The following is a 17,136-nucleotide window of genomic DNA, read 5'->3' on the forward strand; positions in this document are numbered from 1 at the left end:
AGGTAAATACCTCTTTCTGACACCTAGTTTGTATAACAGGAGTTAAATATATTTAACTGAACTCTTGATACAAAAGAATCACTGAAGAGGCTTCAGTGTTGCTTGTTCAAATGTTGTCCTTCTTAGTTATTAGTTTTTCAGAATGGCTTTTGCCTTGCAATAAACCAGAGGGAGCCACTGAACGTAGATCAAAAATACCTTCCCACAAACATAGGAAGATGAGAACTTCATCTCATATGTGGAAACAGCTTTCTGAATGGTCTCTGGCCTTTTCCTACCTTTTTAAAATAGTGTTCAACAAAGTACTGGATTTTACAAAAATCAGTTTGATAAGGGATAGCTTAATCCAAGTCCTTATTCTAAACTTTCTCTTCTGGTCTTTTTCCTTATTGTCCTTACGATTTAAATATGCCTTTGAGTTTATAATTGTTCAACTCTTTATATTTCTCTTTGACCTTTTACTAGCCTTAGTCTGATTTCTAAAGTTCTTTTTGATCCCATTTTCTGAAAAGTCTTATTAAAGCATAATCCTGCTGAGCATGTTGTGGGGCAGATGGTGTGCTAGTTGGCCATTGACACAGAATCTGATCTCACTGTTACTTTAGTTAAAGGAATAATTTCTTCTAGCTTTTTCAAAGAGAAATAACGAAGTTATAATAGATGTCTTTGGAGTAGAGTTTTGGCCATACATATTACATTTCAATTTTCAAATTGCATGAGTTTAACAAAGTGTTTAAGAAAAAAAATGTGCTGTTCATGGAATGTGGGAAAGTAGTTTTTGGCAAATTGTGAAGTGTGGAGTTTAATGTACTTTGTGGATTACTATGATTTTAAATTTGAAGTAATGTCACAAGAGGTGACAGAATTGTAATAATTTATAGCACTCTTCTTGATCAGGCATGTGTCTTGACTGCTCTGATTCTGCAATGAAATATTCTGTTTTCATCTTTCAACTTTGTTCATTAGTTATCTTGTCCTAATGAAAATTCCCTGGGAGAATATTATTGATGGCTCTTAAAATTCCCTATGATTGACAACATACTTTTTTTTCCCCTTCACCTTCTCTTTTTTGTCCTTACAGTCAAGTTAATCTAATTCCCTAACAAATAAATGTCTGTACTTTTCATTCATCAAAAATCTGCCCCTCATTGCCTCCAGCACTCCATCTCACCTCCATCTCCGTTAGAGCAGATTCTGAAGATTACTGTGGGAGATGCTGGTGGCTAAATGTACAGGGTGTAGCCAAACTTCACAAGAGAATAACAATTAAGTGAACAATGGAGGTCTGCTTAATGTTATTCTAGGAACCGGGTATGGTCTGCACAAAGGGACCACATGGCTTTTTATTCTTGATGCTGTTTTGTTATGAAGTCCAAATCAAGGCTCCTTAAGACAAAAAACATTTCTCATAGTTCTTAGGAAACTCTTTTCAGTTCTTTCCAAGTGCTTTGTATTGACACTTTTGAATCATATCGTTTTAACGTCTTTAAATATTTTCTTGAAATCCAGTTTCATGGAAACTAGTGGAAGTTCCATGGATATGAGTGAGTTCAGCACCTTCAAACCACATTGTATACAATGTCCTCTCAGATTAAACTATCATGAAAATCTGAGATGCTTTAATATGCATGTATACAATCAATATTTCATTATCCATTTGCTTCTTTGACAAACTGTGGAATAGAACGTTAACATGCTAAATTGATAATAATGCTCTGATTTTATCAAAAACAAAAATTCCACATCAGCCTGTTTAAGAATTCAGTTTCAGGCGACTTCTGTAACAGAGAATTTTAGGAATCCATCTATTCTGTCCTGTCAGAATTATGCTTGTAAGAAATTCTTACTTTGTGCAATGATCCACATGAAGTTCATAAGCAAGATTAATATTTATTACATTGTCTTATCATTAATAATATATTTAAGACAAAAAACCATCTGCAAGACAATGGTCTCTTTCTTCCATCCTAAGAAAAATATCCTCACATAGCAGTCCAGCTTCAAAGGCTTTCTTTCAAAACATTTGTCATCATGTGAATCACAGATACAAAAGCAGAATGCTTTGATTTCATGGTGTTTTGACCATTTTAATTCTCTTATTGTGCTGCACGTGCCAGTGGGAGTACCAATAACAGATGAGTGTGACAAATGCAGTTAACGCAAGGTCCATATTAGTATTGTCAAATACCCTTGATATATTTAAACAGATTTTAATTATTTTCAATGTCAAAAGACCCAAAATATATAGTTTAATAGTTCTTCAAGAAAGCTGTACTTAGTATGTGAATGTAAAAATCTCTCATAAAAATGAAACTTTTATATTGGCCTTAGTCATTGACATAGGGTATTCATCAAGTCAGCAATTTGTGTGGCAAAGTGCCATTTGAATAGTGTATTGTTAGAATACTTATGGTCCACTTGACAAGGGTTCTTGCTGTAAATAGTGCAATTTGACTCCAGCTGTTAAAGAGTGGCTTTGACAGCAGCCAAATAGAATGGAGATGCTTTACTGCACCGCAGAAAAATCAATATTGGGTTCTTGTTCATAGTAACCTGTTTTTTCTTTTTTGCAGATTTATACAATACTATCTAGAATTCATTTTTGGAAGTTTAAATATTGTTTTAAGAGTCTGTTGTAATGTCAAATCAATGTTAGTGATAAATAACTAGTGAGTCAAAAAAAAAGAGAAAATACTTTGTGGATTTATGCACGTGATATGGTAACAGCATAATTTTAACTCCAGCTTCAGATATTAGTTTACAGATTATTACAGGTATTAGGATGTTGATGCATAAATTATGCAAGTAATGACAGAGTCTTTCCTTCTTTGTATTATTTTTAATGATCCTACCATATCCCTGTCATTTTTCTGGTTTTTTTGTTGTTGTTGCTTTGTTGGTTTTTTTCTGGGTTTCTGTTTTGTTCATCCTGTAACAACCCCCACAGATGTTGACAATCTGTAGTGCCATTGTAGATTTTCCTGAAGCGTAGTCTTGCTGGTGCTGAACAGTTTTCCAGTAGTATTCAATGACACAAGGTTGCTATGATACCTGGCCAGTAGCAATAGGTATTGAATCACTGGTCTTAATTACAATAGGCTACATACTAGATTGTGTGCTCATGGTGTTTGTTTGGAACTAGCTGTTGTTATACCTTTAAGTCTGTTATTCTTGAAAATGGAACTGAGTGTTTTAAAAAAAAAAAAAAGTTTTTAAAAAATGCCTCACTTGATGTGAATCAATTAAATCTTCACATAGGAACTGAATGGAATCTGTTTTTCTCATGTTCCGCAAACATTTCGCATTAGAAATTTTTCCAGCTTTTCACTTGGAATAATCTGGATATTCATCTGTTATCATGCATTGATATTTTTAGTGCATGGTTAAATAATGTGATTAGATCTTCCTTTAGGTTAAGATGTTGAAAGACAAGAGCAATGCAATCATTGCTAAGTTAAATTTCATTGAATTCCTTGATCTGCTGAATTATACTACCGAAGAGCTAGACTAGAAAAAAGTAATTTTTAAGATCATTTCCATAGCTGTATAGGTAAGATGAGCAAGACAATGATAGGGGAGAAAAATATTTATAAAGGAAAATTTATGGAAATATTTATTTCTTGATATATTTCACTTGACCTTTTCTTAAAATGCTAATCTTCAAGCATATAACTATAATGCAGCATTAGAGAATGGTGCAGAAAGTCAAAGTATCTTAAGTGTTTATACAAGATCCATAAGAAATCATTGGGCTTATGCAACTGTTAGATGTAATTATAATTCAAGTAACGTGCCAGTTACTATAACAATTCTAAAATGCATTTTAAACTTAAGTTGACATACCTAACATTTGTAATAAAGAACTTCTCACTCACTTATGTAATTGCATGTATATTCTGTTTTAAACAAAATATGTGTAAGCAGGATGCCTTTGAAACAGAAGTATTTCCTCAGAAGGAAGTTAGTATTTTTTTAGAAATACTTTAAACAGAAACAATATGCAATAGAATGTACAGAAATGATAAATAATAAACTATTTTTTGTTGCCTAGAATGAGCAAAAGACAGAAGCAGACTAGGACAACAGCAATTATTTGTTTTAGTAAGATAATAGGTGCAATTTAAAAATAAATGGAAAACTGGAAAATCACTACAAGTTAAATTTTACCTATGTGAAAACTGATAGAATAATGGAAGGGAGATAGAAGCACAAATACTAAATATTACTTTTCAAATATGAACTCTGGCACCATAAACTGTGGAACCTTAGATATGTATTCCTTTTATTTCATTTTGATATTTAGAGTGGTATCATCAGAGATATAGATTTTTGATCACTTTAAGTGAACTGTTAACCACAAAGCAAAACCGAGTAGGAGGATGTTGGTAACAAGAAATAGGTAATTTTTTTGTTCTTCTACCAGATTATTTCTTTTTTTATATATGGATTTGTGTTCAGAAGCTGTATTTAGTAGTATATTATTTAAATGTAATAGTAAAATGAGCAAAGAAACAAAGATCTATATATAGATTTCCCATAACGCAGATGCAAAGCATTTCAGCACCACATTTCCTGTGAAACACACAATGGGGCCAATGTGGCAGCATAACTACAGTGAAGGAATCGCTTCAGAATTATTAGATCAAACAGGTGACAGTCAAAGGCCATTGTGATTCTGAGAGAGACTGACAGCTTGGACCACATGCCAGCTTTGCTGAAAGTTACTGCAGTTTTCTGACATCCTTTACCAAGTTAAGAATTTGTTCATTTTGGTGTTTTCTCCATTCATTGCCACAAATAGAATAAAAAGAAAGGCTATCATTGTGATATTGTAGCATATTTTACTTGTACAGATGCGGATAGCAAGAAACACAGGCAGGCCTTTGCTGAGGTGTACTACTTCATCTATTCAAAACAGTGGTAACTTCTTTAGAAATACATAGGCAGCTTAAATGTAATTATGGAACTAGGCCTTGCAAAGTGACTTCTGAAACCAACACCAAATTTTACTCTGCAAGAAAAGACTCACTGACTTCCAGTTTCCTTCTAATAACTAGTTAAATCTCTGATAATTAGCAGAGATTGTGGTTCAATTAAAAAACAATAGAAACTACAATGAAGCAACACCAGAGTTTACATTTCCATTCTTCTGTTGTGTTTTTCTACATTTTAATACTCAAACCTAAATTTGTTGGGATGGCCAGGTTCTGTTCTTTCGATAATTCTGAGAAGGATGAACCAACCAACCAGATATGTCTCAATATTTACTTTCAAATATTGTTCTCTTGGAAACCTATGCAATACTACTGCCTTCAGTAAGATTAAACGACTGTCAGAGAAATAACTGTGTGAAAGCTAGGGGTACAGGGATGTAGCTGCTGTTCTGATACATCCCAGAAAACTCCACTAATTCTATAGGATCTTTAAGTCCAGTCTGTAGTTTAATGTGGTTTTGAGAACGACATTTTCAAGGCTAGGCTGCATTGTACTATCTAAGAACTTAACTGCAAAATTTCTTGTTTAGGAGGAAGTCACTTGCTTGGAATTTGATCTAGTAGTTCTGTATAGGCAAATTCTATTTTTAGAATCCAGCATGGAGATTGTACTATCAGAGGAGCCCAGGGTAAAAATATTATCCCAGTTGGAGTCAGGAGCCAGCAGTGTACTGGTAGCTTAATTTTTACATACATGAGTCCTTCTTGGAAGAAAGCAATATTCCCATGTTTTTAACCTCCTCCTTTAGTTATGTTGGCAGTTTCTCTGTTCGGCATTATTTTCACAAATATTTGGGTGTTCATTCATTCAGTAAATTATTCGGTATAATAATTCCCAGATCCAAGCATTGTGTCTGTGGATTACTGTGGCATTGTTTGTCCAGTTTATTATGTAGGAACCATAATGGATGTTCCATCTTACAGCTTTTTTTTTCCTAAGTGCTGAGTAATGCTAAAAAAAGTATTTACTGCCACCCATCTCCGAGATCTGTTTCTAGAGTTGCATCATTTTTTGAAGAATTTACTTCTACATTAGTATGTTAAGGTGTTGACATAATTTATGTACTGAATGTTCAAATACTAGTAAGACTTCATTTAAAAAAACCTTATACTTTCCTTCCATCTAAGATTTTCATGGCTCAGAGACTGTCCGTATAGACAATGGATCTTATTTTCAGGTGAATGGGTCCTCAGTTCATTTTGACATTCTTTCTATAATAAAAATCGGAGATACACCCTTTGTTAAAGATATTAAAAGGGTAAGTTATATTGAAAATTATAAATGCCCATCTCAAGAGGATCCTGTCTGACCAATATAGTAACGCCTCTAGTTTGTATGATCCTCTGTGAATAAAGACAGCATTGCTTTGGAGAAGGTAGGTCCAGACTGTCTGTGCCAACTTTAGGAGTCTATAGATAATTCTCTAGTGACAAACAGATTACGTGCTACCTACATTCAAGGGATCCTTAAGCTGCAGGAGGTGCCAGGGTAGGATGGGAGTGTGTATGTATGGACTATCCTGTAGGAGTTGTATTGGGTTAGAAGGTGTTTTGTTGCCTATTACATGGAGGTGAAGGTGCAACTGATGGTTTGCATCCTTCATCCCTGGGCAGACTTTTAGCGATGGTGTGTGTTTAAGAGCCATATTATTTGTACACCTATAATTTGCAACTTTTTAAACCAAAAGCGTCTTTGTCCATATCCTGCAATTGTGCTTGAATAAAGAACTATAAAATATTCTGAGGCAGTATTCCTATAAAGCAGCAATGACACTCTAGCAGAAGATGCAGGTCAAAACTTTACTTCCTGGGTGATTATTTTTCTGAAAACAGTCAGGATTTAAAAAAAAAAAAAAAAAAAAAACCCTACAATTTCATCCAATTTAAAATTTTTCAACAATGAATCTAGTTAAGACGGTATAACCTTTGTTACTTAAGGCTGTGAACATAACAGTGCAGATTTCTGAAGTGATTTAGCTCAAAAGACTATCCAGTGTTGTTAATGAACAAGATTATTTATCAGTTATAAATTCGTGCATATGATGGTAAGACCAAATTTATATTTATTACCAGTTTTTCAGACAACACCATGAACTTTGTTTTCTTTTAAAGTGTTGTGTGACTTAAATTTTTTGTACTGATCTAGAGAGCTTTTCAAATGGTTAAGTTCATGGAAATTTGAAATTAAAGTCCAAGCCCTTTTTGAGTACTCTATAGTATCTAACTGTCTTAATATTCTTCCACTGTATGATCTGTTGGTACATTTGGTGTATAGTAGTCACAGTAAAATGCTGGATTGAGTTTTCATTTAATGAATAATTAAGCTTTATATATTCAGTAGTAACTTCATTATAAAGCTTGATACAACCTTCACAGCTAGTTTAGTTTTATATGTTGAAGCTACAACTGAAAAATATTTTGTAGTTGATCGGTGTTGTATTCATAATATGAATTTCAGAATTGTTATTTGAAATCTGAGATTTTTTTGTGGAACTTGCTAGCAATATTTTATGCTCATAAACTAGTTTGAAGCCCCAAACACAATTTCATTTATCTTTATATTCTAAGCTTTATAGAATCTGCAAAAGTGTCCATCTGTTCAGCTGAGATTGCTTCAAATAGTGAGTGGTCAGAGAGACTTAGATGATAAAGGTCAAAGGAGCCTCTTGACCCTGTGATACTTGCTAAAGCAATTGGAGCATAGGGACAGATATACAGTTAGATATAGCTTGCTAACGCAATCTCCACTTTAATTGGTAATGATAGCAGGAATACACAGTAAAGTCATTGCTGAAAGAAAACAAAAAGTATCCAATATAGTAATTTATTACCAGTCAGTGGGTTTCACGCATAGGTTGTTTTACCCCTGCAGTGGTCAGAGAAAGCAAAAAGGTACTCTAACACTTAACTGAAAATGGATGCCCTGCTGCTATCAGAGATGCATGGTGGTCAAATGATTGCCTGTGCCATTAGCTTGGTAATGTTTTCTCTATTGTAAACTCAGCTCCCCATGTTCTTCCTGTGCATCAGCTGCAGATTGAAGGCTTTCTCGTTTGTCTTCTATTTGTGCTGCCAATCATCAAGCTGCTGTCCACCAAGCACATTTCAAGGAGGCAATTTTTTTTACTACTATCGACTACCATCTCCAGCAGCCCAGGGCTCAGAGGATTTAGAAATGAATTTAATGCTTTAATTTACACTGTGCCAGCCATTTTGTGCATTTTTAAAATGTGTTTTTCTTTGAGACAATTCCATGAGAATTCCATGTTTCCTACTTTGCAAAATTGTTAAAGATTGCACCTGCAAACACATCCCTGGATCATAGTTGTTTCTCTTATGTATACTACCTAATTTGCTCTGAAAGTAATACTTCCTGTTTATTTCCATGAAAACTGCAATAGATACAAAGAGAACAATAACACTTCTTGAAAGAACCAATTCTCAGCTCCAAAACACTAACCATTAACTATGCATTTTACCAGTGATGAGCAAAGCCTGCATGCTGCGCTCATAAAAATCTACACCAGTGGAGGTGACTCACTATCACTGTCACCACTGCTGAAACGCACCACCCACCACCTCACTGTGCTCACATCCACTGGTTGGTCTCCAGAAATGTTAAGCAAGCACTGATGAATGTCTATGGGTGCCATTTTTTTTTTCATATGGAGGAAAAATGCTTTGCTTTATCTGCGCTTCCATGTCAGACACCATTTTGTCAGACTGCCCCTCTGCTGCCATCTGTCACATGGCAACAAAATGTAAAGCGTACCACTGCGAAGGTTCGCCCTCTACTGCCGTACCACCAACATCCACCTCTGATGTTGTGAGCCAGCATAATAAAATAGGAGGCGTTACTTTCAGAGCAGCCCTTGTATATGTAATTAATCTCATTTAAAGGGTTGAAGAGAAAAGATTTATGCAGATGAAGCCATTTATTAACTTTTTTTACTATACCATATTCTGTTTTTTAAAATGACAGCAACAAAACACACAACTAAGGAATTAACATTTGTTTCTTCCTACTATCAAGGGCTAAACATCGTGGAGAATATAGTAGAGCTATCCTTTCAGTACAAGTGGATTTTTAAGATCCTTATGTGTGGTGGACTAGCTTCAGTCAAAATATTTCTTGCAAATACATGAAGCAAAACTGTAAGAGATGGGGTAGGAGTAATAGACGGTTTCTTATAATCAGCTGTGTGACACTTCTATTATTATTTTTTGTGAGCCTGGAGGGATACCAAAGCTGGGGAATGATTCTGAGAAAAGTTAGTTCTGAACTTCTATTGGCATCCCATTAACTGTCATGATCAAGAGACAGAAAGTTCTTAGCCTCCAATAAATTTTGGTTGGCAAATGCGATTGCCCCACCTTCCTTCAGTGATGTGTTCATTTTATTGGAATAAGCATAATGATAGTCTCACGCTTTTGTACTATTTCAAAAATATAGTCTGTCTGTAAAGACCAACTGTAAAGAGCAGTTTAAATGACTAAGTTGTTTTTTTTTGCTTAAAAACACTTGTGGAAGGGTGACGTGTATGAACTTTGTTTACAGATTGTCTTCAGTGAATATGCATGAATAGGATGATATTATTCAATAAAATAGCAGATTTCTTTTCAATAATTATGTTTAATGAGGGATTGCTTACTCTTTAAAAGTGGAATTATCACTCCTCTGATGCAGATTTTTATCATGAACTTTAAATGCTCTGTTTTGTTGGGTTCGTGTTAGTGGTCTATTAAGAGCGTATATTCTGATGATGGTGAAAATAGCGATGCTTAAATCTGCTAAGAAAAATCAACAAAACAGAAACAAAATCCTTAGGATTCTAAGAGAAATTCCACCTTGCTCTTCCAAAATCAGAAGCAGCACAGCTTATCTTAATGAATCTCTTTTTTGACAGTATTTTGAAAAATCACTACCACCTGCACACAAAATCTAACTAACTTTTATTTTCAGGGGTGGAAGGGAAGCAGAGAAGGAAGGTGAAGACTGATCTTTCACATCAAGCTAGCTGACATTTACATTATTGACTCATGTAGAGGGCACTGGGAAATCTGGGGCCTGTTTGTTAGTTGTGTGTTATGTTTGGTATAAAAATAAGTACAATGGATAAAGAAGACCAAAAGTATATAAGAATTGCATTTAAAATGTTCAGACGTGTTTTTGTGTAGAAGCTGATACCACTCAGCTGTGAGAACTGAGCTATTTCTTTCAGTGGTATTAAAGTGACCTCTAAGTATATTTTTAAGCCTTGTTTGCCTCCCAAAGTCTACTTGCCACTTTATTTCCTTTATGTAAAATGAATGTCAAGACCATTTTTGTCAAATGTATTTTTAGCACAAAGCTCACAAAAGAGTGAATCAGGTGAAGAAAACTGGAGCGCAGAAAAAGTACGTATATACGAGGAGCTGAGACAATACAGAGTCACTGCCAGCTAATGGATGTGTGTATTTTAAGTGGAATAGTGTTCCTAGATTAAGGAGGATCCCAGTGGGAAAGGACTGTTAGAGAAAAGGCAGCTAGATAAAATAACATTTGAGTTGTACTTCCCATGAAAGTTTTTTTGTGATACGTATGCCTTTAACTTTTTAAAGGTAACATTGATGTATTTTGGGGCTATGGTGAAGGGAGCCCCCACAGACGAAGAAAAATGCTTTTGTGGGTGCTAAGGTGGTTTGGTAAAGATTTGTAAAGGGAGAACGAGAGAAGCAAAAGAGTAATCTTCCAAGTAATGGAGCAGGAAGGGATTTCATGTGAGAAGAAATGAGAGATTCCACAGTTCGTTGCAAGGGCTTGTGTCCTGGCTATAATATCTTTAGCAGAAAATTAGGGAGCTATTATGTTATAGTTACTATGCATAGAATATAACTTGCCATTTCAAAGCCTCCCGGAATCCCTGTTCTTTCTTGGATATGGAAAGTTGTCATTCAATCAGAGATGATGCTCAAGAGATTCAGGAGTTTGGATATCATTTTGGTCTGTAGCCACACTTCTTTAAAAGCTTGCAGGTGAAGGCTCAAAGGGAACGTTGTCAATGAATGCAGGTTCCTCCTAGTAGCAAAATGTTCTGAATTCCGATTGCTAGCATGAATGCCATCAATACGAAAGGCTGTATTTTTTGAACAAGGGATGTCTGGCCTCATTACTAAACTTCAGCTTCTTACATTGTTTTGCTGATTTTGATGGGTGGTGGCAACAATCTTTTACTTTGGGATTTTAAATGTTTGAAATAAGACTTAATAAGTTTTTAAAAGCTTCATGTGACACTTTTTTTAAAATTTTTGTTATGGACTAGGAAATATTTTAGCTGAAAGGGCTGTTGATGCTTTTGGAATAATGTATGGTGACACCATTTTCAGATGAAAATGAACTGCTTGGTACTGCTTAGTTTTAGACTGAAAAAGGTTAGCTATGTTATGACAATGAAAATGTTTTTAGCTTTGTGTTTCTGTTTTTACACTTTACGAAAATGAGGTGGTTTTTTTTGTAACTGAAGTTTTCTTTCTTGACTGAAACATATCCTTCAGATCAATTTCTTAAACTTATTGCTAGTGATGCAGAGGGAAAATGTATTCAGCTAATTCTTACAAATGAAGTACAGTGGGGTGTCTGAACGTTTATAATTGCTTTAGAGTCATACACTGTGACAATGACAAAAAGGACAAAAGCTAGATTTTAAAATCTAGATCAAGTTATTAAAGCCATGAAAAGCTTTCTCCCTACAATAGTTGTCAGAAGACTTTTAGAAATAATCTTCCTAATTGCCAGTAATGGTAGTAGATGTAAGAAAGCAGGTGTATCCACAAGTGAAGAGTCAGAAGGTAGGCTATGCCAAGAATAAAATTTTAAAGTAGCAAAGGTGAATTAGAAAAAGAGGAGGTCTCCATATTGTCCTTTGAAAATGATGATTATCAAAATCTGTGGATTGTGCTTAGTAGTACGCCATAGAGTGGTCGCTTAACTTGCAGAATTGAAGGAAGCCTTTGTATTATTGGAGGGCTTTTTTTTAATGTTCATGTTATAATTTGAAATTCATTGGGAGAATAAGGCTTGAAAGGGTTGATATTTGGATATATAGCGTAATCACATTAAGTTTGAAAGACAATCCTGGGTTAAATGGAACTGCATTGACAAAAAATGTTAAAAAAAGAAAAAAAAAAAAGAGACCTGTGTGGTGACAGCAGGGAGGCCTCTGTGTTGGACCATGTGGCTCAGAGAGAGTCCATACTTTGTTATTGCTACTGTTGTTAGCCTACTTTCTGATGCCAAGTTACTAAACTCTTCATGTGTTTATTAAAAATAATAATAATAATGACAATACCTATCTGTAGCCAGTAACTCTAATTTTGTAAAATACTTCTGGAAATTTAACAAATACACAGTATGGAATGTAAATGACTTAATCTACTTTTCAATAACTATCATCAAATGCTATTCCCAGCTCTCTAGTTCATAGTTAGTTTTATGGGCTTCCTTCCATTTTCTGTCATCTTATGTTAGAGAGAATAGCTTGTCCATATGTCCTAAATAGTGTTTTATGTTTGTAGCTTTAGATGTCCACCTGCTTTCACTGAAATGAAATGCCTATTGCAGAGAGCTAAGATAACTTGGTAGATGCTTTTAGGATCGATGTCAATAACCTTTTGAATTGCCAATAAACATTTATGGTGACCTCACACCCAGTAGCTTCACCAGGTTCCTCAACTGATAGACATTGTCAGGATATTTTCTTGTTTGAAAGGTGATTTTCTCTAAAAGCTTCTAAATGTGAATCAACAAAATATAAGTGTATAAATCAGACAGAAAAGTCCAAATCTTCTATTAATTTCTGAGCTAGTTTATGAATTCCAGTGTTTACTTTACATGGTATTCTAGCTGAGTATTAGGAAACAGTATAGTTAAAGATGGAAAATAACCCTAATGCTTAACTGCAATATATATATAATTTAAAAATGGGAAGGGATAGGAAAGAAAAGCATGAAAATGCCGCCATAACCTCTTGTATATCTAAGGATCTTCATAGGGAGGCATAATGTTTTGTATTTAGAGTGCATTTTCATCTGTTGTTAATATCATTCACTAATTAACAGAACAACAGATCATTTTATTACCTGAAACTAGATAGTCAACTTGTCAAGTGAATAGGGTCAAAACTTTAACTTGTTTGTTTGTTTGTTTTTTGTAACAGTTTAGGAACAGTTAATCCTACAAAACTTGTTTGTAATGTAAAAGGAGTTATGTAAAGAGTACTCTTCAATGCAGTGTTGATTAACATCTTTTTCAAATTAAATTCAGCTGCCAATTTTTTTTACTAATATCTGATTTTTTTTTTTAAGATTCTGGTCATATGTATAGCAGAAACAGCTCTTAATTCACACTAGTGGAATATTTCTGGTGATCACAAAAGAAATTAAGTGATCTAGAAAGTCCTGTTTTCCTCTCATACGGAATCTGATGCTATTGCCTCTCTTCAAAAGCTTCACTTGGCTGAAAATTTACTTCTGTTATCTTTCTGCTTGTACATGCTTGCTTAAAAAGATGAAATACCTAGTATGAGAGCATAGGCTTGTGTAGGACAATAAAAGCATGCAAGACCTAAGTGCTTAAAGAAAAATGTAAAAGAATCAAAATGAAGTTTATACGCATGCCTGCTGTTTCCCTGAAGATAGAAGGTACTTCTTTAACAGATAAATCAGGATTCTGATATCAGTTTTGTCACCATCTCATAATTTGACTTTAACACTTGATGATCCTCTTAGTACATTCAGAAAGTGCCCCTTGGCATAGAGAGTCACAATCATTCCTGTGAACTGTTGTTGCTTTTCTACAAACTCATCTGGAGCGTGTCTCAAACAAAAATCTGTATTTTGATCAGTGAAAATGTATGGGGCTACTCTTAAGTTTCAAAGATGTTAGGGAATCTTGATTACAATATTTAAAAGCACTTTGCACAAACTGTTTAAAAGAAAAATCTTGTTCTGAAGTAACAAGTGAATAAATGTAATTAAGTTCAACTTAATGGAGGATTTAATGGATTTGGCCTATTCCTTGTGCAACTCTATGCTGACATCTACAAAATCACAAAATACTATGGATTTCTTTGAATACTAAATATTTTTCTTTCAGGTAATGGATAACAGCCTAATTCAACAGCCCTTTACTGTTTTACCAGTTAAGACAAAATGGAACAATGCAAACTTTCATGTTCTCTTATTTAATCCGGAAAAACTTGTGGACCTTCTGCTGTCATCTCAACCCTGTGGATTAAAGTCATCAAATTCATTCCACAACTACGACGCTCTAGAAAGAGCCAAAAGTACTACTGAGAAAAGAGCACTGACATTAAAAAGAAATAAAACTGCTGGCTTCACATTGACAGTGGATGGTCAAATAGACACTGTTTGTGCAAACCAGGTCAGTGGGGATTCTAACACAATTAGGCCTTCAGAAGAAAGTGGTGGCATAAAAAGACAGAAAAAAATGAAGAGTTCAAGAAAGACTAGAATGCAGCCATCAGGAAACGTTGATGTGAACGTCACCACAGATACAGCTAAACTGCTTTTGTCATGTCTCTTACCCTGGGGTGTAGATAAAGAAATAGATAATCTTTGTGTTGGGCAGTTAGGTATCTTAAGGCTGCAGCGTCCAGTTTCTTTTGGACTTGTGTCAAATGAAAGCCATCTCTCACTGATGTTGCCAGGATGGAAGTGTGCTGATTGTGGTGTGCTAGAAGAACACGCTTTAAGCAACTTGTTTTCAAAAAGAGTGCTTGATTTATCAAACAAGTACCTTGTTGCAACCGAAGGACAAACTGATGAGAAAGATGGAACGGTGAATAATGTTTATGGAACAAAGGGATCAGAAATAATTTTTTTCTTATTAAGTAGAATAGTTTTGATCAACAGAGTTTTTAACAAGCCTTCGGCAGATGCAAGTGAAATTGAAAGGTAAGAAAATCTTGTTTGTCTTTTCTTCCTTAGTAAACTGCATTCTTCTTCTAGAGCTTTGTTTTATAGAATGTTCTTTAAATGAAAGGAGGTTACAAGAAAGTTAAGTATCTTTATTTTTCTGTTTAGTTGATGAGTAAACTTGTTTCAGCTGAACAAGAATTAGAACTATCCAACTTCACACTCTGTCTTTTCAGAGAGAATTATTTTCGTCAGAGTTTAAGCAGAATAATGAGGTCTCTTAAGACATATTTGGAGACATGCATTAACACATTTGTGCTGTGTTAACTTTCACTTCCTGTAAGCAATATACTTAGCCTGTCTTCATAGATACAAAAAATGTGAGCCAAAAACAATCTGTCCTAGTTATCCTTTCTGAAGTAACACCCTTATGTTGTAAGAAGTATCCCAAATAGCATTTGTTACTCAAACAAATTTATTGACTAAATGCTTTTTAACAGCATGAAGGGAAAAAAAATAGCATGCTCAACATTATTTGACACAGCCAAATAGAGCATACTAATCAGGCAATGGATATTGTCTGTCCACAGACTGTTGTCTTTCAGCAAACCCATGTTGGTCTGTATTTAGTATTTTCGGGACAATTAACTTCAGTGTTGTTGATGCTATAGCCTAGAGGCAAGAGGAAGAACAAAAAATATTGATCTCTGTGCTGCAAAGGACTGTGCATCGTCCACAAAGCTCTAGGCAATCAAGATGCCTCAGGAGATATGCAAGATCCTACAAGACAAACATGCATTTCTCAGTTACTTTTCTTGCTTATTGCATTGTGTGCTGGTCCATACTCAATGCAAGATCTTACACGAAATGTTTGCAAGATTCCAGCCTGGACTTCAGTTTCCTCTTATATAAGCAAAAATTGTTTGCGTTGTGTGATATAGTACTCTGGCAGAGATGTATAAATATAGGAATATTTTAGATTTCAACATTTCTCCAGATATAACTTCTGGATATGGAACATCTCTCCCATAAAATTTTTAAAGCTGTATAGAAAAAAATACACAACTGATTTTGTGAAAACACTAGAATATATTTGTAAGTATTCTCCAGGAAAGGTAAAGCCCTAACACCTAGTGTTTATCATAGAAACAGGTAATTTCTTTGTATAATATGAGGAAAACTTACCACAATTTACAGTTTTAAAAAGTCAATTTTATTTAATGTGCAAAATGCTTTATTTAGGATTTTGACATGGTTTGGTTTAGGTTGTCTCATTTCTCCATAGTTCAATAGTGTTTCTATTTATCCTATTTATAGCTGTCTTGTAGCTAAGTTTGTTTGATGCTGTTTGTGATGCCCTCACATGGGGTGTTCCTTCCCAATGGCCTCATCTGAATAAGAGCTCTTGAGATTCTCCCTACATTTTTTAAAATATGTATGTATATTTTTAAGCTTTATATTTTCCTCTTGAGCTCCTTAGCAGAAATAGCACGTGCTATGAGTCTGAATAGAAATAACATACCTCTTTTTGTCCTGACTGTATTAGCACACTCTTATTAATTTTTGAAGCTATTCCTTCCTTATTCTTCCTCTTTCACATCTGAAAAATAAACTGAGAAGAAGCCACTTTTTATTTTCTGATATAGAAGGATAGTGTTCATTTTTAGGGAACTAAATCAGAACTAGACTACATCAGCTGAATCAACATGGACCTTAAAGGCTCTAGAGTCACCTGGCCTTTTCCTCTGTACAAAGAGATGACAAAGTATTTCATCAGTGCTCTCTCTTCAGACTTCATTTTTTCCCCATATATTCCAAAAACTATTTCAAAATGTTAGATATGTGAGCAGTAACTAATTTCTTACTTAGTAAACAAAGACAGCAGATGATATACATAATTGTGTGCATTTTCCAAACTGTAATGTGCAACTGATGCCTCACTACAGTGAAGAACTATGTTGGAAGAAAGCAAAAAGATGTATTTGTCAACTGAAAGGAAAAAAAGAAATGTTATTTAAAGAAAAATTAACTGTCACTGTGGGATAAGTGGATTACGGCCAAGTGATTCAAAATCTAGTGTAGGCTTAGAAAACTGAGACATGATCTACCTTCATGTGATGTTATCTTTCTGTCTGAATATGAAAGGTATTGTTTTGCTATCTGATATTGCTGTTTGAATGTATTTATGCATTCTGTGTAGCCTCAAAACCAGATACGTGTATACAAA

The 17,136-nt window shown here is 34.6% G+C and overlaps 1 protein-coding gene across 9 annotated transcripts in view; it reads left to right on the top strand.

The window, feature by feature from the left end:
* WDR72 (WD repeat domain 72) overlaps window positions 1–17,136 on the top strand; it is a 112,436-nt gene that overhangs the window by 41,524 nt on the left and 53,776 nt on the right. For all 9 annotated transcript variants that reach the window (XR_002441774.1, XM_021407178.1, XM_021407176.1 and 6 more), the window contains one exon: window positions 14,128–14,948. Coding sequence is in view for 8 of the 9 variants with exons in the window: in XM_021407178.1 (XP_021262853.1) it covers window positions 14,128–14,948 (821 nt within the window). In the remaining variant the exon portion in view is untranslated. The remainder of the gene's footprint in view (window positions 1–14,127; window positions 14,949–17,136) is intronic.

This window comes from Numida meleagris, chromosome 9, assembly GCF_002078875.1.
Source record: "Numida meleagris isolate 19003 breed g44 Domestic line chromosome 9, NumMel1.0, whole genome shotgun sequence".
NCBI lineage: Eukaryota > Metazoa > Chordata > Aves > Galliformes > Numididae > Numida > Numida meleagris.